This window comes from Pristis pectinata, chromosome 24 (assembly GCF_009764475.1).
Source record: "Pristis pectinata isolate sPriPec2 chromosome 24, sPriPec2.1.pri, whole genome shotgun sequence".
In the NCBI taxonomy this organism is placed as follows: domain Eukaryota; kingdom Metazoa; phylum Chordata; class Chondrichthyes; order Rhinopristiformes; family Pristidae; genus Pristis; species Pristis pectinata.
In genome coordinates, this window is record NC_067428.1 from 2,042,041 (window position 1) to 2,063,360 (window position 21,320).

Sequence of the window (21,320 nt, forward strand, 5' to 3'; positions counted from 1 at the left end):
GGCGACGGCTGGGGATGGGGTGTTGTTGGGATGGAGTGTGGGATGGGGGTGTTGTTGGGATGGGGTGTGGGATGGGGTGTTGTTGGGATGGGGTGTGGGATGGGGGTGTTGTTGGGATGGGTGTGGGATGGGGGTGTTGTTGGGATGGGGTGTGGGATGGGGTGTTGTTGGGATGGGGTGTGGGATGGGTGTTGTTGGGATGGGGTGTTGTTGGGATGGGGTGTGGGATGGGGTGTTGTTGGATGGGGTGTGGGATGGGGTGTTGTTGGGATGGGGTGTTGTTGGGATGGGGTGTGGGATGGGGTGTTGTTGGGATGGGGTGTGGGATGGGGTGTTGTTGGGGATGGGGTGTTGTTGGGATGGAGTGACAGGAAACAAGACGTGGCCGTTGTCTTGTTTCACTTGTTGAAGCACCGGTTGTCGATGGCGTGATGGAAGTGTGTTCTCCACCTGAATTTGCAGGCACCCTGTTCTTGCGTTTTTCAGAAATGTGACCATGTTGGTGCTTCTGTGTCCCTCTGACTGTCTCTGGGGTCTGTTGCACGTCAGCAGTTGGCCCTCAGTCCCTCAGTCCAATGTGTGGCTTCATTTGCCGATGATCCTCACGCCTCATCTCATTAAACAGCTCTCGTTTCTTGAACCAATATTACAACCTCTTGTCTTTTTTAATCTTTGTCTGAAGACTCCAGGAACCTTGAGCTGCTGTGGTTTCCCTCGCTAAGGTCGATGGTGCGACCCCGCTGTGCGAGTGTCCTCAATAATTCCACCCTGCTTCCAGCCCCCTCGCATTAAGGTGGCAACACGTCACAGGGCAGAGACGCGAGGTGGCGCGTGTGCCCTGTGACTGTCTGTGTGTAAGGTGGGGCAGGAGAGCAGAGCCCCAAGTAGGGTCTTCCACCACTCCAAGCAAACACCTCCCCCTGTGACTGATTTTCCAGGGAGGAGGCCTCGTCCCTCCTCAACCCCACCCTCCATCCACTGCCTGATCCGAATAGGTCACGGGTCCACTGTACAATGTGGTAACTGCTAATGTAGAACGGCAAACTCTGAAACAGATGGCCCCATTGGTGTGTGTCGGTGCTTCCTTCCAGGGCTGGACCCAGCGGGGCCAGTGTTTGAGGGGCTCCATGCTCAGGAACGGCTTTCCCCTGACGATGCCACTTTTGTTGATGTTCTCCACACCTTCACCCGGGAGTCTCTGGGGATGAGCATTGGGATTCGGCAGCCTGTGGGCCACGTTGACATCTACCCAAATGGAGGCAGCTTCCAGCCGGGCTGTGACCTACAGAAGGCCGTCAACAACATTGCCATGTACGGCATTTACGGTAAGAGCAAGGGGCACGGTGGCTGATACCTTCTCTGGGGCATTGGGTGTCAGCAGGCAGAAGGGCAGGGGCTCATGGGTGAGGTGTTGTGAGTGGGGAAGCTGGGGGCCATTCTCCTTGGGCCAGGGAAGGTGAAGGCAAGGTCTGATGGAGGAGCTTTGATATGAGGAGAAAATATTTCCAATGGCAACAGAAGGAAACGGAGGACAGAGGTTCAGGGTGATGGTCAGAGGAGCCAGGTGGATGGGAAGGCTGGACACGCGGTGAGTGTGTGTGGTCTGAACTACATTCTCTGAAAGTAAAATCGTCGGATTCAAAAGTGAGCTGGAGGAAGTATTTGCAGGAGTCAAATGGCCTCCTCCTGTATAAGGAAGGTCTCTCACTTTGATTGTAGATGAAATAACTGCCCCAATAATGTGGTCTCTGCACTGGGTGAGGTGCAGGGTCCATGCAGAACTCCTCCTTCAGGTTCCACTGCACAGCAGCTGATTGGCTCGGTCTGTCTTCGGGACAAGCCCCTAGTCCTAGTGACCACACTACACCCACTCCAGGCAGACATAACAGGGACCAAAACTGCACAAAGCTCAGCCCTGTAACCCAGCTGATGGACCTGTTCACCCTCCCCCCTTGCAGCAGAGGCCAAGGTACCCGTTGGTCACCATCTCTCCATGTTCACTTGCCACATCTCATGAACCTCGCACCACGAATCCTCTTTGCAGACAGATGAGTTTCTCACCATTTAATGAGCATTCTGTCTTCTCTCCCGACCTGGCTGTGTGACCCCTCCTGTTCCCAGAGTGTTCTCCATCTGCAACCACCTTCCTTGCACCTCCTCACAACTCGCTTGGTATCATCAGCAAACTTGGACACATTGGGATCTATCACCAAAGTCATGAACAAGAGGCTGCTCCTGGTGACATCCCACCCACAACGGTCTCTGTCCCCAACCAACCCTCTATTTGTGATCATTTTGCCATCCCAAGGAATCCCCACTTTGTATAACGAATGTTCACCGAGTGCCTTTTGAACATGCAGGTGCCCACGGTCCTGTTGAATCAGCAGCTGGGATACCATGAGGGTGGCGTGGGCTCCACAGTGAGATGGTGAGCGTGGCCAGGTCTGGCTGGTAGGGACTGTTTGGGGGAGGGGGTCCATCTTCAGGTTCTCTAGGGGGCTGTGCAGAGCTCCGAGACCACCCCCTCCTCTGGAGGCCGTGTGGGCTTTGCCCCCAACTATTGTCTCACCCCGTGGGTGTGGGACACAGGGCAGTCCGACCCGCACCAGTTGCAGCTCTGGTCCCCACAGGGGTGGCTGGCTGTCGTTGGTCAGCAGCGAGGTGTCCCATCAGCAGACCCTGCCCCCAGTGGTCGGTTGCTGCAGTGTGCACCATCCACAAAATGTTCCGCACTCACTCACCCCGGCTGCTCTGACAGCACCTCCCAAACCCCGACCTGTAGGGCCGAGCCGGACAAAGGCAGGGGAACGTCACCTCCTGCATGTTCCCCTCCACCTCGCACACCACCCTAATCTGGAGGTCTATTGACCCTGGGTTGAACCCCTGCGACTCCCTCCCCAACAGCACTGTGGGAGAACTGCAGAGGTTCACCACCAGCAGTTAGGGGTGAACAATAAATGTTATCCCACGTCCCAGAAACTGAGAAAAGAAAGATCCCCTCGGCACTGAAAGTGTGACCTTCCAAACCCTTCCAGCTCCTTCCGTCTTTACACCTTGGGTCAGCATGTTGTTGGGTTTCACCTCAGTGGTGCGGGTAACTGTGTCCGTCAGACATGATCTGATGTATTGGTGGAAACTGCCCCTACGTGTAACAGTTCAAAACACCAGGATGGTTCACTGGTCTACTGTTACCCCAGTGAGGGCAGGAACAGGAGGGGACTGGTCTGTTGTTACCCTGGTTGTGAGTGGGGGAAATGGGAGGGATTGGTCCATTGTCACCCCTACTGGGGGAAGGTGATTGGTCGGTGGTCACCCGAGTGGTGAGGGGTTGTTGTGAGTAATGGGGCAGGTGGTGTGAGGAGGCACAGCCCGTGGGTCACCACGAGAGCCGTGTGGTTCTGGCCGGATGGTTACCGGGGTGGGTGGCGTGATGTACGCAGGCGTGGGTCACCGCGTCTTGGGGTGGGTGGCGTGACATACACGGGCGTGGGTCACCGTCTCTCGGGGTGGGTGGCGTGATGTACCCGGGCGTGGGTCACCGTGTCTCGGGGTGGGTGTCGTGATGTACCCGGGCGTGGGTCACCCTGTCTCGGGGTGGGTGGCGTGATGTACGCGGGAGTGGGTCACCGTGTCTCGGGGTGCGTGGGGTGATGTACGCGGGCGTGGGTCACCGTGTCTCGGGGTGCGTGGGGTGATGTACGCGGGCGTGGGTCACCAGGTCTCGGGGTGGGTGGCGTGATGTACGCGGGCGTGGGTCACCGTGTCTCGGGGTGGGTGGCGTGATGTACGCGGGCGTGGGTCACCAGGTCTCGGGGTGTGTGGTGTGATGTACGCAGGCGTGGGTCACCAGGTCTCGGTCACCAGGTCTCTGTCACCCTGCAGCGTTCTCGGAAGCTGTAAAGTGTGAGCACGAGCGATCGATCCACCTCTTCATCGACTCCCTGCTGCACGAAGACCAGCCATGCATCGCGTTCCGCTGCGGCAGCCACCAGTCCTTCGAAAAAGGGATGTGTCTGAATTGCCGCAAGAATCGGTGCAACGCCCTGGGCTACAGCGTGACTCGGGTCCACACCAGGAGGGTCAGCAGGATGTACCTGAAGACCAGGGCGGAGATGCCTTTCCGAGGTAGGGCTGGAGGCACGGGTTCTCTCTGAGGGAGGGGCTGGGGTGGGGGGGTTCCCTCTGAGGGAGAGGCTGGGGTGGGGGGGTTCCCTCTGACGGAGGGGCTGAGGTGGGGGGTTCTCTCTGGGGGAGGGGCCATGGTGGGGGGTTCTCTCTGGGGGAGGGGTTGGGGGTTCTGTCTGAGAGAGGGGCCGGGGTGGGGGCCAGAGTCGGGGTTCTCTCTGATGTGGGGGCTGGTGTGGAGGGGCCTATATTTAGTCATTCATCACTCAGCCTTTTCAGGCCTGGGATCCACAGCAGGGAAGCCGTGGTGTCCCGGCTGGTCGAGGGGTCGGTATTGGTGAGTGGGAGAGGAACTGTGGGCAGGCAGAGTTTATCAGAAGGGTTCACCGACTGGGTTGCAGGGAGAGAGGTTTCAGTGTGAGGTGGGGCAGTGTGTGAGGTTTCAGCGGTGAGGTGGGGCTGGGGAGGTGGGGTAGTGTGTGAGAGCAGAGCCAACGCAGGTCACATCTGTTTCAGACTGGGAGTGGAGAGGGAAGTCCCCCCCGTAGTGAGGGGCAGGCACGGGTTTACGGTTGGGGTGGGACGTGGGGTTGAACATAGAACATAGAACAATTACAGCACAAAGCTGTGCCGAACATGTCCCTACCCTAGAAATTACTAGGCTTACCCATAGCCCTCTATTTTACTCAGCTCCATGTACCTATCTAACAGTCTCTTAAATGACCCTATCGTATCAGCCTCCACCACCGTTGCGGGCAGCCCATTCCACACACTCACCACTCTCTGAGTAAAAAACTTACCCCTGACATCTCCTCTATATCTACTCCCCAGCACCTTAAACCTGTGTCCTCTTGTGGCCACCAATTCAGCCCTGGGGAAAAGCCTCTGACTATCTGCCTGATCAATGCCTCTCATCATTTTATATACCTCTATCAGGTCCCCCCTCATCCTCCATCTCTCCAAGGAGAAAAGGCCGAGTTCCCTCAACCTGCTTTCATAAGGCATGCTCCGCATTCCAGGCAGCATCCTTGTAAATCTCCTCTGCACCCTCTCTATGGCTTCCACATCCTTCCTGTAGTGAGGTGACCAGAACTGAGCACAGTACTCCAAGTGGGGTCTGACCAGGGTCCTATATAGCTGCAACAATACCTCTCGGCTCCTAAATTCAATTCCCCGATTGATGAAGGACAATACACCATATGCCTTCTTAACCAGAGTCAACCTGCGCAGCCACTTTGAGCGTCCTATGGACTCGGACCCCAAGATCCCTCTGATCCTCCACACTGTCAAGAGTCCTACCATTAATACTATATTCTGGAGGGATTTTGTTTTACTCAGAGGTGATGATGTGGAACTCACTGGAACGTCCCCCACCCCCAGACCCCCAGCCTCCTGTCAGTGTGGAGTCAGGGCAGGTCCACACCTCGCACCTGGTCATCCTGGGCCACCCAACCGCTGACATCATCATGGACCAATGCTGATGGGCAGGGACCCCAGGGCATTATAACTTCCCCACCCCCCCCACCAGCCCAAACCCCCCTGCCTGGTGTCTGAGGTGGTAGGGGTTTAAGTCCTCTGCACGTCTCACTCTCTGTCCCATGACAAGGAACCCTTCTCCTCACTGAGACTGACCCAGGACACTCCCAGCCCTCCTCTCACAATTGACCCCAGTGTGACCTTCACACCACAGGTCTGCACCACCTCCCCCAACCCCACCTCTGTAACATCACCTCGATCCTGCTTCAACATCTCCCCCAGGCCTCGCTCCCCTCCCTCTGCCATACCTCCCGGCCCGGCACCTGTTGTGGGGGGGCGGGCAAAGTTTCAGGGCTGGTAGGTCAGCAACCTTGTCCATAGGCCATCGCACCATGGCAACGTCCACTGAAACTCTAAGGATGGAGGCGAGGGAGCTCAATCGGCCTCAACCCGTATGGTTCACATGTCCTCCGGAGCAGGAGAGCTGCCAACCCCAATCCCACAGGAGGATGACTCCCAGCTGGCCCCTGACGTGCTCAGGGAAATGGCCATAGTTGTTGGCCCGGGTGTGAGTGGATAGCCACACCCCTCCAAGTCCTGGGCCGTCGTTCCCTCCTCAGGTTATCACTCCTGCCTCTGCCTGCGTCCTCAGCTGCCAAGCCCCTGTGTTGTGGAATTCCCTCCCCAGACCTCTCCTTCCCAGCATCCTGAAGGCCAGCTGTCCGACCAAGCCTCTGCTAACCTTTTGCCACATGTAGCTTGGTTCAGAGTGTTCCTGTGAAATGCCCTAATGGGCAAACCCACTGAGCAGCTGGGAGATGGGGAGACGTGCTGAGGGCACAGAGTGAGAGGGCAGGGAATGTTGGATGAACAGTCCACACACACCACCTTGCCTGGCCATGGGGAAGAGCAGGACGTGCAGCTAATTGGAGGCAGCACAGACTTGATGGGCTGAATTGCCTTGTACTGTGTGATAGAGTAAGGTTTGTAGGGCACCGAAACAGGCCCTTCAGCCCACCACGTCCCTGCTGACCTTTCCTGTCCACACCGATCCCATTTACCTTCAATAGGGCCATGTCCTTCTGTGGCCTGCCTACTTATGCACCCGTCCAAATTCCTCTGTAATAGTTGTATCTGGTTCCACCACCTCCCTGGGCAACGAGTTCCAGATATCAACCACTCTCGGTACAAAATAGAAACTGACCCCTTAAGTCACCTTTCAACCTCCTTCCTCTCACCTTAAACCTGTCTCGTTTTTGATACCTCGGCAAAGATTCTGACTATCTACCCCAGCTTCGCTCCCTAGGGCTTCATATGTCTCTGTCAGGTCCCCCCTCGGCCTCCTTCGCTCCAGGGAAAACAAGCCCAGCCTGTCCAGTCCCTCCCCATCACTAAAGTCCTCCAGTCCTGGTGAATCTCCACTGCACCATCTCGTCACCGCAGGGCTCTTCACTGGGAACTGTTGATGGCCACAATGAGGTACCTGATTAGAATAAATTTGAATCGGTAAAGCTGAAACAGCAAAGTCGACAGCTACTAAACCATGTGTTGAGTTATTTCTGTTCCTTCCGGAGTAGCAGAGTGTGCACAGTCCCACATGCTGTGGGTGGGTGCCGGTGGGACCTCTGGCTGCAGCAGCAGTTGCTGGGTTGTACTCACTGGCCTGACTCAGGCCCATCTGCTGTTTTAAACGTTCTGTCTGACACCAGCAGCCAGTCCTTCACAGAAGGTTGAACGGGGGGCTTTAAGGGTAGGTGCCCTGGGTGGAAGCTGAGTAGGTGAGAGTCTGGGTGGTCTCAGGAAAGGTTCTGGGTGGGTGTGTGAGTTGATCATAAAGCACCATCATAAGCCCGTGAGTTACAGCTCCACCAAACAACGGCGACTGGCCATCACACTGAATGTGTCCTGGGGCATTCCACAGCAACAATGTTCCACCACCATTGTACCTCGGCATTGGATGCTGGCCTCTGGAGACGGCGCTTTTCCAGGGCAGCGTCACTGGGGCCGCCAAGGGCTGTGGAGCCAGGCTGTGTCTCTGTGGTAATAGCACCCTCTCCTCTGGGCCCAGTGGTGCTCTCCCTGAAATGAGTGTGGGGGCCAGGAGATCCTTGCTGTCCTCTGAAGAAGGTCTGACCACAACTCTGGCTGTGGACCCCTGGAGCAGGGAACACGGTGCAGCTGCCAGCAACATTGAACAGAGGCTACAAACTGATTGTAATTAACCACACCTTCTTTTTCTTCCCAGTTTATCACTATCAGCTGAAGATTCACTTCTCCAGCAGGATTACCCACTTTGACATTGACCCCACACTATCTGTGTCTCTTCATGGGACGAGGAATGATGTTGAGAACCTTCAGATTGAAACGTGAGTCAGACTGCAGCCCACAGCACAGCTCGGCTGCCTTCCAACGGCACCTGGGGCCCCAGTAACCCAGCGCAGGTTCCACGAGGGGTAACAGTGCTTCTCCCTGGACCCACTGACCGGTTGCAGAATCAGACATGGGATGATCCGGTTCCCAGTGGGAACCTGAGTCGGGTTGGAGGCCCCAGCTTGCTCTGAGCGTTCTTTTCCTTCAGCATAGACCTTCCAACAGCCACTAAGTAATTCCAGCTGCAGAGTCTGACTGCCTTACCCCACCCCACACCATCCCCACCCCCACCATCCCCACCCCACACCATCCCCACCCCACACACCCTCCCCACCCCCACCATCCCCACCCCCCACACCCTCCCCACCCCCACCATCCCCACCCCACACCATCCCCACCCCACACACCATCCCCACCCCACACACCCTCCCCACCCCCACCATCCCCACCCCACACCATCCCCACCCCCACCATCCCCACCCCACACACCATCCCCACCCCACACCATCCCCACCCCACACACCCTCCCCACCCCCACCATCCCCACCCCACACACCCTCCCCACCCCCACCATCCCCACCCCACACATCCCCACCCCCCACCATCCCCACCCCCACCATCCCCACCCCACACACATCCCCACCCCCCACATCCCCACCCCCCACACATCCCCACCCCCACACCCTCCCCACCCCCACCATCCCCTCCCCACCCCCACCATCCCCACCCCCCCCTCCCCACCCACACCATCCCCACCCCCACCATCCCCACCCCCACACCATCCCCACCCCCACCATCCCCACCCCCCCATCCCCACCCCACACACCCTCCCCACCCCACACCCTCCCCATCCCCATCCCCACCCCCACCATCCCCACCCCCACCATCCCCACCCCCACACCATCCCCACCCACACCTTCCCCACCCCCACCATCCCCACCCCCCACATCCCCACCCACACCATCCCCACCCCACACCATCCCCACCCCACCATCCCCACCCCCACACCCTCCCCACCCCCACCATCCCCACCCCCCACACCATCCCCACCCCCCACACCATCCCCACCCCACACCATCCCCACCCCACACCATCCCCACCCACACCATCCCCACCCACACACCATCCCCACCCCACACCATCCCCACCCCACCATCCCCACCCCCACACCCTCCCCACCCCCACCATCCCCACCCCCCACACCCTCCCCACCCACACCATCCCCACCCCCCTACTCAACTCCCATTTACGGCCTACACTCCCTCACGCACCCATCAACACCCAGACCTTCCCCATCACGACCCACCCTCTGTCTGCAACTCCAGAACTTTGTCGACATGCCTGACCCAGACGCTACTGTAACAATCCCCCCACTCTCCTTATCTGGGCAAAGGGTGCCTTCCCACTGAACAAGGGATCCCGTCGGTCACTCCACACAGGACTGAGGCACCACCTTCAAAACCAAGATTCCAGGGGGGGTATTTCACAGGAGCCAGGGAATTATCGCTGATATTCCAACTAAAGTTTATCCCTCAGCCAATGTCACAAGAAGTTTTGGGGTCATTTTTACATCACCCTATGTGGAATCCTGCTGTGCACAAACGGACTGGAGTGTTTCCAGTTTAACTACAGTGACCACACTCCTGTGTGTAAATGTACTGCTGAGAAGGACAGGCTTCCTTCCCAATAGTAGAGCGCACATTCCCCGTGCTGTTTGAGTGTTTTCCCCGGACACCCCATTGTCCAGGTGCCTGTCTAAGCTGCACACTGTTCCTGATGAGAGTGACAGCTGCCTCTCTCAGCATCTTGCCTCAGCATTAATCAGAGACATCATTGTAGTTCTACAAGGCTCAATGTTTGGTTTAATTTTTCCTTACCAACAGAAGTACTGTCTCCATGTTATTATTACTGTGTAGAAGTACTAGAAGGTGCTCAGCATCCTCCCATAGTAGAGGGACCAGAGAAATACAGTGAAAGCAAACCTTTGAGAAATTCCAAGCCAGAGACTGTGATAGAGCTTCAGTTTGTGCACCCAGTATTTTGTCACCCTGCAGAGCTTGAAAAGCTTTGAAAAAGTCAATTTGTAACTTAGCTCATCCACCTTTGAGCTGTTCTGTCAGAGGGGAAAGTTGCTGGGGAGAGTCGGGGAGTTCCCTACTCCTCTCAGGATATCAGTGATCACAGCGGCTCCTCTGGAAGAATTAGAAGCTGGATCACACGTGAAAAGTTTATCTTGCCACAGCTCCAGGGACTTTCTGATGTTCCTTGACTTGTACGTGGAAAACTAAGTGACACTTTCAGAGCTGGTAATCGGCTGGAGCCAAAGGCGGGCCGGTCACTGGGAACCCCAATGGTTTGTGGTGTGGAAATAGATGAGCAAGAGTGAGTACTTCAGTCACTGGGAACTAAAACAGCCCATTGGATAAATGTAACAAAGCAATAAGCTGACCCCAGGAAACTTCTGTCAGTAGATCCCTGCTCAAGGCAGATGCTTCGCCACAAGGACAGTAGGTGTGGGGGGGAGACATCCCGCGACAGGAGGTCCCGGATGGGAGATGTTCTGCGACGGGAGGGGAGATGTCCCGCGACAGGAGGTCCCGGGACGGGAGATGTCCCGTGACAGGAGGTCCCGGGACGGGAGATGTCCCGTGACAGGGTGTCCCGGGACGGGAGATGTCCCGTGTCAGGGTGCCCCGGGACGGGAGATGTCCCGTGTCAGGGTGCCCCGGGACGGGAGATGTCCCGTGTCAGGGTGCCCCGGGACGGGAGATGTCCCGTGTCAGGGTGCCCCGGGACGGGAGATGTCCCGTGTCAGGGTGCCCCGGGACGGGAGATGTCCCGCGTCAGGAGGTCCCGCGGGGTGTGTGGGGGAAGATGTCCCGTGACGGGAGGTCCTCAGCAGCTTCCAGAGCTCCCGTACCAGCAAAAGGGAAGTTGGGTCCATCTCACGAGACAAAGTAGTTGATCCGGGCATGGGAATGGAGCGGGCATGGAAGTGTGGAAGCCGTGGACACCTGCGGTGATGGAGATGTGCAGGAAGTGCCTCCACCACAGCAGCTCGAGCTCCAGGGTCAGGAAGCAGATGGGACATGGAGACGGCGTGTGCATCCTCAAGGCTGCACTTGGATAACACGTTCGGGGCAGTGGTCACTCTGCTGGACGAGGGTGACAGACCAGGAGGCAGGAGCAGGGAGGTAGTGCAGGAGGTCTCTGAGTCCATCTCACACCACGGATCTTCCCTTTCAGATGTCCTTGGGCCAGTGAATCCTCAGAGGAGTGCAGTCAGAGACAGGAGAGTGGCGCTGCAAGAGACCCAACCGCACAGGAGGGGAGGGGGAAGAGTTGGGGAGTAGTAGTGATCAGGGATTCAGTAATTGGGAGAGAGTAGTGTTTCTGTGGCCATAGACACAACTCTGGGATGGTGTGTTACCTCCCCAGTGCCAGGGGCATGAGCAGCCAGACGTCATGGGCCACATTGCTACCAATGGCATAAGTAGAAGCGAGTGTGGTAAACGTCAAAGGCGAACCAGGTATCGGATAGCGGATTATTGGAACTTTACTGTTTATACAAGCAGGAAAAGAGGGTAAAGTATGATGAGGAGGGAGAAGGAGAGAATGGAACTGAACTGATAAATGTTCGTAACAACTGGTAGGAGCTTCCACGTAGCAGGCACTGAAAGCAACGACAGTAGATAATCATGGACTACAGGATGGGACTGGGCAAACTGAGAGGGGTGAAGGTGCGCAAGTCCCGGAGCTGAGACCTACAGCCTGGGGCTGAGCTGTGATCGACCAAATCCCCTGGATTCTGGAGAGGTCCCAGAGGCCTGGAAAACCACAATGTGAAGTCTCTATTCAAGAAGGGAGACTGAAGGCAGGAAACCGAAGGCTAGTTGGCCCAGTATTTGTAAAAATGCTGGAATTCATGACAGAGGTCACAGCAGAACATTTAGAAAATGATCGAGCAGAATCGGTCAATGCCAAATAAAAGCTTCCAGTAGAAGACCTCATGGGGTTAGTGGTAAATTATTGGCACAGACAGGAAGGGAGAATAACTAACAGGAAAGTATCCAGTGAGAGTAAGTGGGTCATTTTCAGACTGGCAGCAGGAACTGGTGGGCTGCCACAGGGACCAGGGCTGGGGCCTCACTTATTGAAAACTGGAGGAAGGAACCAAGTCCACTGGAGCCAGATCTGCTGCTGATACAACAGTGCCAAGTTGTGAGGCAGACACCAAGCCTGCAGGGAGATCGAGACGGGTTAGGTGAGTGAGCAAGGGGTTGGCAGGTGGAGTAATGTGGGGAAAATGTGAGAATGGGAAAGCAAGACTGAAGCACTAAAAATTAGTGGCAGGTACAGCAAGTGATGAAGAAACTAATGGAATACTGACCTTTATTGGAGTATAAAAGTAGGGAAGTTCTGATGCACCTGTGCAGGACACTGGTGAGACCGCACCTGGAGGACTGGGTACAGTGCAGATCTCGGTTTTTAGTTCGGAGGGTGGGCTTGCATTGGAGGGTGCAGAGGAGTTCGCTGGGTTGGTGCCTGCGATGTGCAAAGAGAGGTCAAGCAGACTGGGCCGAAACTTGTCGGAGCATCGAAGAATGAGAGGTGATCTTATTGAATCATGAGGTTCTGAGGGGGACTAATGGTGAATTTTAAGAGGATGTTCCCCCAGTGGGGATAACTAGAACAATGGGACGGAATTTCAGAACAAGGGTTGTCCATTTCAGACAGAGATGAGGAGGAATTTCTTCTGTCAGAAGATCATAAATTTCCGGAATTTCTACAGAGGGCTGTGGAGGCAGGATCATTTGGTGTAGGGTGGAGAGTGGTAAACATTTGGACTACATTGGAGTCACTGTGCCAGGGGAGAGTGGTGTTGGAGCCAAGGTCATTGAACGGCAGAGCAGGCTTGGGATAAACTGCGACTCGGGCTCCCTTTAAGAGTTGGAAGGATGCCTCCTGCTTCTCAGGTTACTGAGCACGGCATCCCTGGTGACCAGGCAGGAGGCTGGCAGGCTGCTTGTAAAAATAAATTACTTGGAACTGATCCCTGACTCAAACTCCTGGATAATTTCCTTTTAAGTTTATTTCTGGGATATGAGCACCACTGAGAGGGCAGAATTCATTGCCCATCCTTCACTGCCCTTGAAACGGTGATAATGAGCCACCTCCTTGAACTGCTGCAGTCCTTCTGGTGAAGGTGGTCCCACAGTGCTGTTAGGGAGGGGGTCCTAGGGTTTAAACCCAGTGATGTGGAGGAATGGTGATACATTTTCAAATCAGGATGGTGTGTGACTTGGAGGGGAACCTGTAAGTGGTGGTGTTGCCCCACACCTGTTGTCCTTTATTTAAGAGGTGCTGACGGAGTATCCTGGGTCAGTAACTGCAGGGTACTTTGTAGATGGTCCACACTGCAGCCACTGCGCTGGTGGAGGAGGGACCAATGCCTTGAAATTGGGTCATCTGCTGTTTGGGTTGTAGCGTTCTCACTGATGTCATGTCAGGCCCTCTGCAAAAAATAATCATAATATCGGCTAAAATCAGATCTGGAACAGGTTTGGGGTGTTACACACCCAGAAATGGTACGCGGGGAGTTTGCCGTTCCGTGTAGGAGTGTAGTCAGCTGAGCATGGCTTCTGACCGTTTACTGGGCACGCCCACAGCCAGTCATCCCAGGTGTTGTTGGGGTGTTCCCTTGGGAGGTCAAATGTAAGGGAACAGTATGCATTTAATGGCAGGACCCTTAACACCACTGATGTACAGAGGGATCTTGGGGTCCAAGTCCATAGCTCCCTGAAAGTGGCCTCACAAGTAGATAGAATGGCTTTATCACTCGGGGCATAGAGTGTAAGAGTCAGGAAATCATGTTGCAGCTGTATAAAACTTTGGTTAGGCCGCACTTGGAGCATTGTGTGCAGTTCTGGTCACCCCATTACAGGAAGGATGTGGAGGCTTTGGAGAGGGTGCAGAAGAGGTTCACCAGGATGCTGCCTGGATTAAAGGGTATGAGCTACAAGCAGAGGTTGGACAAATTTGGGTTGTTTTCTCTGGAGTATCAGAGGCTGAGGGGAGACCTGATGGAAGTTTATAAAATTATGAGAGGGATTGATAGGGAAGACAGTTAGAATCTTTGTCCTAGGGTGGAAATGTTGAATACTAGTGGCTTTAAGATGAAAGGAGGTAAGTATAAAAGGGGTGTGCAGGGCAAGATATTTACACGGGGGGGGGGGGGGGGGGGGGGGGGGGGGGGGGGGGGGGGGGGGGGGGGGGGGGGGGGGGGGGGGGGGGGGGGGGGGGGGGGGGGGGGGGGGGGGGGGGGGGGGGGGGGGTGGGGGGGGGGGGGGGGGGGGGGGGGCCTGGAACGTGCTGCCGGGGGCGGTGCTGGAGACAGATACGATAGTGGTGTTAGAGAGGCACATGGATATGGAGGGATATGGGTCATGTGCAGGAAAAAGGGACAAGTTTAATTTAGCATCATGGTTGGCACAGACATGGTGGGCTGAAGGGCCTCTGCTGTACTGTTCTATGTTGTGTGGAACTGTTCCCTGAGTGTTGTGGTGTGGACCTTCGAGCTGCAAGTTGTTTCAGGAATGGGTGTTGCATTAATAATGATGATCATCAGGCACAGGAACCCCAGTCACGTTTCACGTTGGACACAATTTCCCCAGGAGATGATCACGCAAGTGATTGGTTCCAGGTGAAGCTGGAATTTTCCCACATGGCCAACATTCCCGGCATCACACGGTCTTGTGTCCGGATTTGGCAGATGTCCTTCCTGTCGCTCCACATGCCAACTTCCCTATCCAGCTACACGGGAGAACATGCAGCAAATCCGGAGTGTCCCAGTGCCCACTGGCCAGTTCTGGACTGTAGGCTCCAGGTGAGACCATCGGTAAGGTGCAGTGTCTGGAGATTGACCAGGCCCACAGGAGCGTGTTGTAGTGTCAACATAAGAGGACCATTTCCAAGTTTGAGATCGGAGAGACCAGTTGATAATATTGGTCCTCGTCCCACCAGGAACCACAGCATTCAGCTGACCTGGGAACTCTGACTATACCAGCTGAGAGCAGGTACTGGGTGCTGGGTGGGACCTGCGGTTCAGAGTAACAGGCCGTTCCTCCAGTGACCCAGAGGTTGTTTCAACTTCTCAGTCAGATCTGAGAGCAGCAGGATGTCCATCGGGTCAGAGTGGGGTTGGTGAAGGCAGGAACACTGGCCAGAATTCCCTTGCTCTTCTTCCCAGTGGTGTCACAGGATATTCTCTGTCCATTTATAAAGGTGGGTGTTTATCAGTGTATCTCAGAGATGATTGACAGGATCCAGGGCACAGTTCATCTGTTTATCGGTTAGACTCGATACCGCACAGAACACTGTTGTCTGATCCCATCTGATAGCCCAAACTTTGTACGTAGATGCTTTTTACTCAGTGACACTCTTGTTTGCATCTTCTATGTTTTCCCCATTCTGGGTGTTTGCTTTCCGTCCCATTCTACAAATGATGTTTTATTTTCGTTGATATCAGCCTGTTGTACACACTTGGGTCACTTCTTCTCCCCCACTGCCTCTCAATCCAGGGGAAGCTATTGATTGATCCTAGGCAAGCCGTTACCTTATGGCGTCATGCAGCACAGGAACAGGCCCTTTGGCCCACCATGTTCATGCTGACCTTGTTGCCTATCCTCACTAATCCCACTTGCCCACATTAGGACCAAACCCTTCCATGCCTTGTCTGTTCAAGTGTCTGTCAGAATCTGGTCCATGCCAGTAACCCTCCTGAGAACTGACTGTCCCCATCCTGGGACAGGTCTCCCCTCCCAATAAGGGGATCAGCGTGGGACCTACTTACATGACGTCCTCTCACGATGTCCTGTGTGGCACAGTAAACCCTGACACCCTCTGTGCTAAACCTGCCTGATGTTCAATGTGGTGTCTACATCAATCTCCTTCCAACAACGGGGCCACTGAAGAACTCCCACAGCCCACTGAACCCACTGACTCACCATGCTATCCGTCTGTTTTGTTCAGAGTGGAGAGGTTTTCACCAAACAAGACCTATTCCTTCCTGGTGGTAACCGAGGTCGACATTGGGGACCTGTTGCTCATAAAGTTCAGGTGGGAATCATCCCTCACCTGGAATTCCCTGTGGAAAAGAATGAAGAATTCCATTTCCTGGTACAAGCTGCCACTCTGGAGCACCTTGATCAGTTCCGATTCCGACATTCAGATCCGCAGGATCCGGGTGAAGTCTGGAGAAACACAGAAAAAGTAAGGAGGGGCTGACAGGAACAGAAATATCACCGTCAGCTGATTCGGGGGATTTTGATCAATGCAAGGGGCAAAGCGGTGTTTACCTCGAGGAACAGAGGGTTGTTTGTGATTTCTTGGATGGTCTCTCCCTCTGCAAGGGAATCCGCTGTCTGTCATTGGTGCTGCTTTTGGGATGTAACTGGAAGAACTGGACCCTCAGGCACACACCCTGTCTCTGTGACCCACATGACCCTTCGTCCAATCCCAACACCACATCCTCTGTCCTTTCCCTCAAAAGGAAAGACTGGAAACTTCTCTGAATATTTATTCAAATCCAGAAGGAATATTACATCTTTTAAATAAACCAGCCCCACCTCTCCCTCTGCAGCCTCTGTGAGTTCACGTGAGGCCAGTCAGCAGATTTATAGTAAAGAGGAGCAGGTAGGCCATTCAGCCCGAGCTGACTGTTCCTTCCATGGAGTCGTATCGCACAGCACAGAAACAGGCCCCCAGCCATGCCGACCTTTTTACCCACTCACACTGACCCCATTTCCCCGCATTAGGATCATATCCTCATATGCCTTGCCTATTCAAGTGTCTGTCTAAATGTTTCCTAAACATGATGATTGTACCTGATTCCACTGCCTCCTCTGGCAGCACGTTCCAGATATCAGCCACTCCCCTCCAATCCCCTTTAAAACTCCTCCCTCTCACCTTAAACCCACGCCCTCTTGTTTTTGACACCCCTACCATGGGGAAAAGATTCTGACTACCTACCCTATCTCTGCCTCATAATGTTATGTACTCTGTCAGGTCACTGCTTGAGTCTCTTTCGCTCCGAAGAAAACAAGGCCAGCCTGTCCAGTCTCTCCCCGTAACTAAAGTCCTCCAATCGGCGAACCTCCTCTACACTCTCACCAGTGCAGCCACATATTTCCTGTAGCTTGAAGACCAGAGCTGCACACATTATTCCAAGTGCGGTCTAACCAGTGCTTTGAACAGTTGCCGCATTACATATGAACTTTTATATTCCATGCCCTGACCTATGAAGGCAAGCATGCCATATGCCTTCTTCACCACCCTATCGACCTGTGCTGCCACTTTCAGGGAGCTATGCACTCAACCCCAAGATCCCTCTGCTGATCGACATTCCTTATCGTCCAACCAGTTACTGTATCTGTCTGATCCCTCTTTGACTTCCCAAAATGCGCCACCTTGAATTTGTTAGGATTTAATTCCATCTGCCAATGCTCCACCCAACTTCTCACCTGATCCTTGACCTACCATGGCTTTAGATGATCTTCCTCGCTATCCACAGCATCACCAACTTTCGTGTCATCCACAAACGTACTAATCATACATCCGCAAGGTTTTTTTAAAATTTTATTTACAGCGTGGTAACAGGCCCTTCCGGCCCAGCGAGTCCGCGCCGCCCATTTTAAACCCATATTAACCTACCCGTATGTCTTTAGAATGTGGGAGGAAACCGGAGCACCCGGCGGAAACCCACGCAGACACAGAACGTACAAACTCCTTACAGACAGTGACAGGAATTGAACCCCGATCGCTGGTGCTGTAATAGCGTCACGCTAACCACTACGCTACCATGCCGCCCATTGTATATCACAAACAACAAGGGTCCCAGCACCGATCCCTGTGGTACACCACTGGTCATCGACTTCCAATCAGAAAAGCATCATCCACTGTTACCCTCTGGTTCCTATCATTGAGCCAAGTTTGGATCCAATTAGCCAGCTCACCTTGGATCCCATGTCTCTCAACCTCCTGGACCAGTCCACCATTCGGGACAATCATGGCTGATCATCCAAATTCAGTCCCCTGTTCCAGCTTTCTTCCTAAATCCCTTGATCCCTCTAGCCCCAAGACTAATATCCATCTCCTTGAATGTATCTAATGCTTTGGCTTCAGCTGCTTTCTGTGGCACAGAATTCCACAGGTTCACCCCTCTCTGGGAAAAGAAATTCCTCTTCATCTCAGTCTGAAACAACCCACCTCTTATCCTCAGGATGTGACCCCTTACCCTGGACATCCCCGTCATCAGCAACAGCCTTTCCGCATCCAACCTGTTCAGGGCTGTTAGAATTTTGCAGGTTTCAGTGAAGTCAGCTCCCATTCTGCTACACTCTAGTGAATGTAAACAAGATTGACCCAGTATGTCAGACCTGCCATCCCGGGCATCAGTCCTGGTGAATCTACACTGAACTCCCTCCAGAGCAAGAACATCCCTCTTTGGAGAAGGAGATCAAAGTACACACAGTACTCGAGGTGCGTTCTCACCAGTACAGCTGCAGGAAGACATCCCTGCCCTCTCTACGAAGGCCAGCATACCATTATACCATATGTCTTCCTGCATGCTTACTTCAGCGACTGGTGCACGGGGACACCCAGATCCCGTTGCACCTCTGGCCCCCCGTCCCCCCCTCCTTCCCAATGTACCACCATTCAGGTAATAATCTGCCTTCAAAGTGGATCACCTCACATCTGCCATGTACCTGTCCAAGTCACACCAGAACCTCTCCGCACCCCCCGTGCCACCGCCCCCCCCCCCCACCCCCAGCTTTGTGTCACCCACATACTTGGAGATATTACATTTAATTCCCTTGTCCAGATCATGAGTATATCGTGGATCACTGGTGTCCCAGCACTGATCCCTGTTGGACCCACTCGTCACTGCCTGACACTCTGAAACAGACCCGTGAGTTCCTTCCGTCTCTTGTCGGTTTGCCAGTTCTCTTCCTCATTGGCACCTTGGTCCCAACCCCACGTGCTTTCATTTTACACACAGTCTCTCTCCCGTGGGGTTTAATTGACTACTTTCTGAAAGTCCAAATACTCCCCACCCACTGGTTCTCCCTCATCTATTCTGCCGGTTACGTCCTCGAAAGATGCCAGTCGCTTTAAGAACTATGATTTCCCCTTCACCTTGACCGGTCTGTCACACTTTTCCAAGTGTCCTGCTAGTGCACCTTTTCTGTGAACACTGTATTTTCCCCACTGCTAATGCCAAGCAGTCCAGTCTATGATTCCTTGTTCCGTCTCTACCTCCTTTTTTAATTAGTGGGGTTACATTAACCACCCTCCATCCACTGGGACAGTTCCAAAGTCTGAAGAATGTGACATTGCTGGGTTTGATCCTGACCTCTGGTGCTGTCTGTGTGGAGTTTGCACGTTACCTTGCACTGTGCAGCACCAGAAACAACCCGAGCTTTGCCCCATGGGCTCTGCTGCCCAGTGTCCCAGCTGGAGTCTGCCTCGGGCTGGGTGCGCTGTTGTACTTCTCTGTATCTCTCCCTGCTCTCCGGGTTTCCAAGCTCAGTGGAGCAACCTCACCAAAGAAATTTTTGACTGGAAGGTTTTATTGGGATGTAACTGAGCTGTGATTGGGACCACCCAGGCAGAGATGGACAGGGGAACGTGATGGTGGAAGGTTGGTTAATGCCATGGGTGACAGTCAGGGAAGGTCCCCGTGACCTGGCAACACATCCCAATGGTGAATGACTGGGAGTGGGTGGGCTCGTGCCTCTCGCTGGGTGATGTGGGTGAAGCTGGGCTTCTGCTCAGGACCTACAGCCTGTCTGCCTGTATCCCTCCAGAATGGTCTTCTGCTTGGAGGATTCCTCGGCCAGTATAGCCCCCTCTCAGGAAGTCATCTTTGTGAGCTGCCCAGCCCGTCAGGAGTCGACACCCACCACGAGGTAAGCACGAGTGTCATCGGGTCCTGGCACCCAGACCTTCCTCCTCGCCCACTCCAGCTGAGCAGTGCAGACTCCTCTCGCAGGTGCCCCGTGACTGGTCCAGTGTTTGGGAGCTCAGCGCGTGAAATAGGGCAACATGGTGGTGCAGCGTGTAGTGCTGCTGCCTCACAGCCCACCCCTGGTGACTTGGGTTCAACCTTGACCTTGGGTACTGTCTGTGTGGAGTTTGCACGTTCTCCCTGGGACAGTGTGCGGTTCCCCGGGTGCTCTGGTTTCCTCCCACATGCCAAAGACGTGGGTTGGTAGGTTAATTGGTCAGTGTAAATTGTCCTTAGTGTAGAGGGAAATAAAAGGCGGAATGGGATTGCTCTGAGAGCCAGCACAGATTCAATGGGCAGAATGGCCTCCTTCTGCATCATGAAGGAATAAGAGATTCCAAGGATCAAAGCAGAGTAGAAGATCTGGTCCAGGGAATGTTTGACTCTGGAGACCACGGGCCAGCTCAGACCTATTTCCCAGTCCCGGTTCCTGAGGAGCCACGTCCGTGGAGTAGAGTCGGGTCCTGCTGCCCCCATTTAGTGGCAGAAGAAGATTGAAAAGGGCTGGTTTTGGGACGTGACCTCTCAGTTAATCTGCACCTGAATCGATTCAATCAGGGTGAAGGACTTGGCATGTTTCTACCAACCATATCCTTGGAGTGCAGGGGTGAGGAATGGGTTCTAACTGCAGCTACTCCACCACTTCTGGAATTTTCCGCCATAAGTGACGGTGGCTGTGATTCCAGTGGGTGGTGAACCTGAAGAGCCTCTCCCACTGAGTGCGGTGGGGGACAAGTCATTCAGGGAGGTGGATCAATGCCTTTGTGCCAAAGGGATGAAGGGATATGGGGAACAGGGCACTGAAGTGGATATCAGCCATGGAACAAATACGCAGGGAGACTGCAGAAAGCTCAAGAATAATAGGGTTGTCATAGCAAGGGATTTTAACTTTCCTAACATAGACTGGGACTGCCATTGCGCTAAGGGCTTAGATGGGGTGGAATTTGTTCAGTGCGTCCAGGAAACTTTCCTCAGGCAATATATAGAAGGCCCTACCAGGGAGAGGGCAAAGCTTGACCTACTCTTGGGAGATGGGTCTGGACAAGTGACTGAGGTGTCAGTGGGGGAGCACTTTGAGACCAGTGACCATAGTTCTATTAGTTTTAAATTCGTTATGGAAAAGGACAGATCTGGTCCACAAGTTAGAGTTCTAAACTGGGCCAAAGCAAATTTTGACCTTGCCTCAGGAACTTGCAAATGTTGATTGGAGTAGGTTGTTTGCAGGCAAAGGGATGTCTGGCAAGTGGGAGGCTTTTAAAAGTGAGATACTGAGAGTTCAGGA

At 54.3% G+C, this 21,320-nt stretch overlaps 1 protein-coding gene and 1 long non-coding RNA gene across 9 annotated transcripts in view; one reads left to right on the forward strand and one right to left on the reverse strand.

Annotated features, from left to right (window-relative positions):
• The window catches only part of LOC127582547 (lipoprotein lipase-like), a 140,591-nt gene that overhangs the window by 117,921 nt on the left and 1,350 nt on the right, over window positions 1–21,320 (forward strand). For all 4 annotated transcript variants that reach the window (XM_052037896.1, XM_052037892.1, XM_052037894.1 and 1 more), the window contains exons 5-9: window positions 1,092–1,325; window positions 3,883–4,125; window positions 7,847–7,967; window positions 16,003–16,242; window positions 19,839–19,940. In XM_052037896.1, coding sequence (XP_051893856.1) covers window positions 1,092–1,325; window positions 3,883–4,125; window positions 7,847–7,967; window positions 16,003–16,242; window positions 19,839–19,940 — 940 coding nt within the window. The remainder of the gene's footprint in view (window positions 1–1,091; window positions 1,326–3,882; window positions 4,126–7,846; window positions 7,968–16,002; window positions 16,243–19,838; window positions 19,941–21,320) is intronic.
• LOC127582549 (uncharacterized) overlaps window positions 1–21,320 on the reverse strand; it is a 118,113-nt gene that overhangs the window by 93,079 nt on the left and 3,714 nt on the right. The window contains exons 2-3 of one of the 5 annotated variants that reach the window (XR_007958123.1): window positions 16,108–16,223; window positions 9,638–13,486 (exon numbers count right to left, since the gene is read on the reverse strand). The exons of 1 other annotated variant lie outside the window; for it this stretch is intronic. This is a non-coding gene — a long non-coding RNA (uncharacterized LOC127582549). Of the gene's footprint in view, window positions 1–9,637; window positions 13,487–15,977; window positions 16,224–21,320 lie in introns of those variants that run through there. 3 more of the 5 variants (XR_007958121.1, XR_007958125.1, XR_007958122.1) reach the window with 3 other exon arrangements.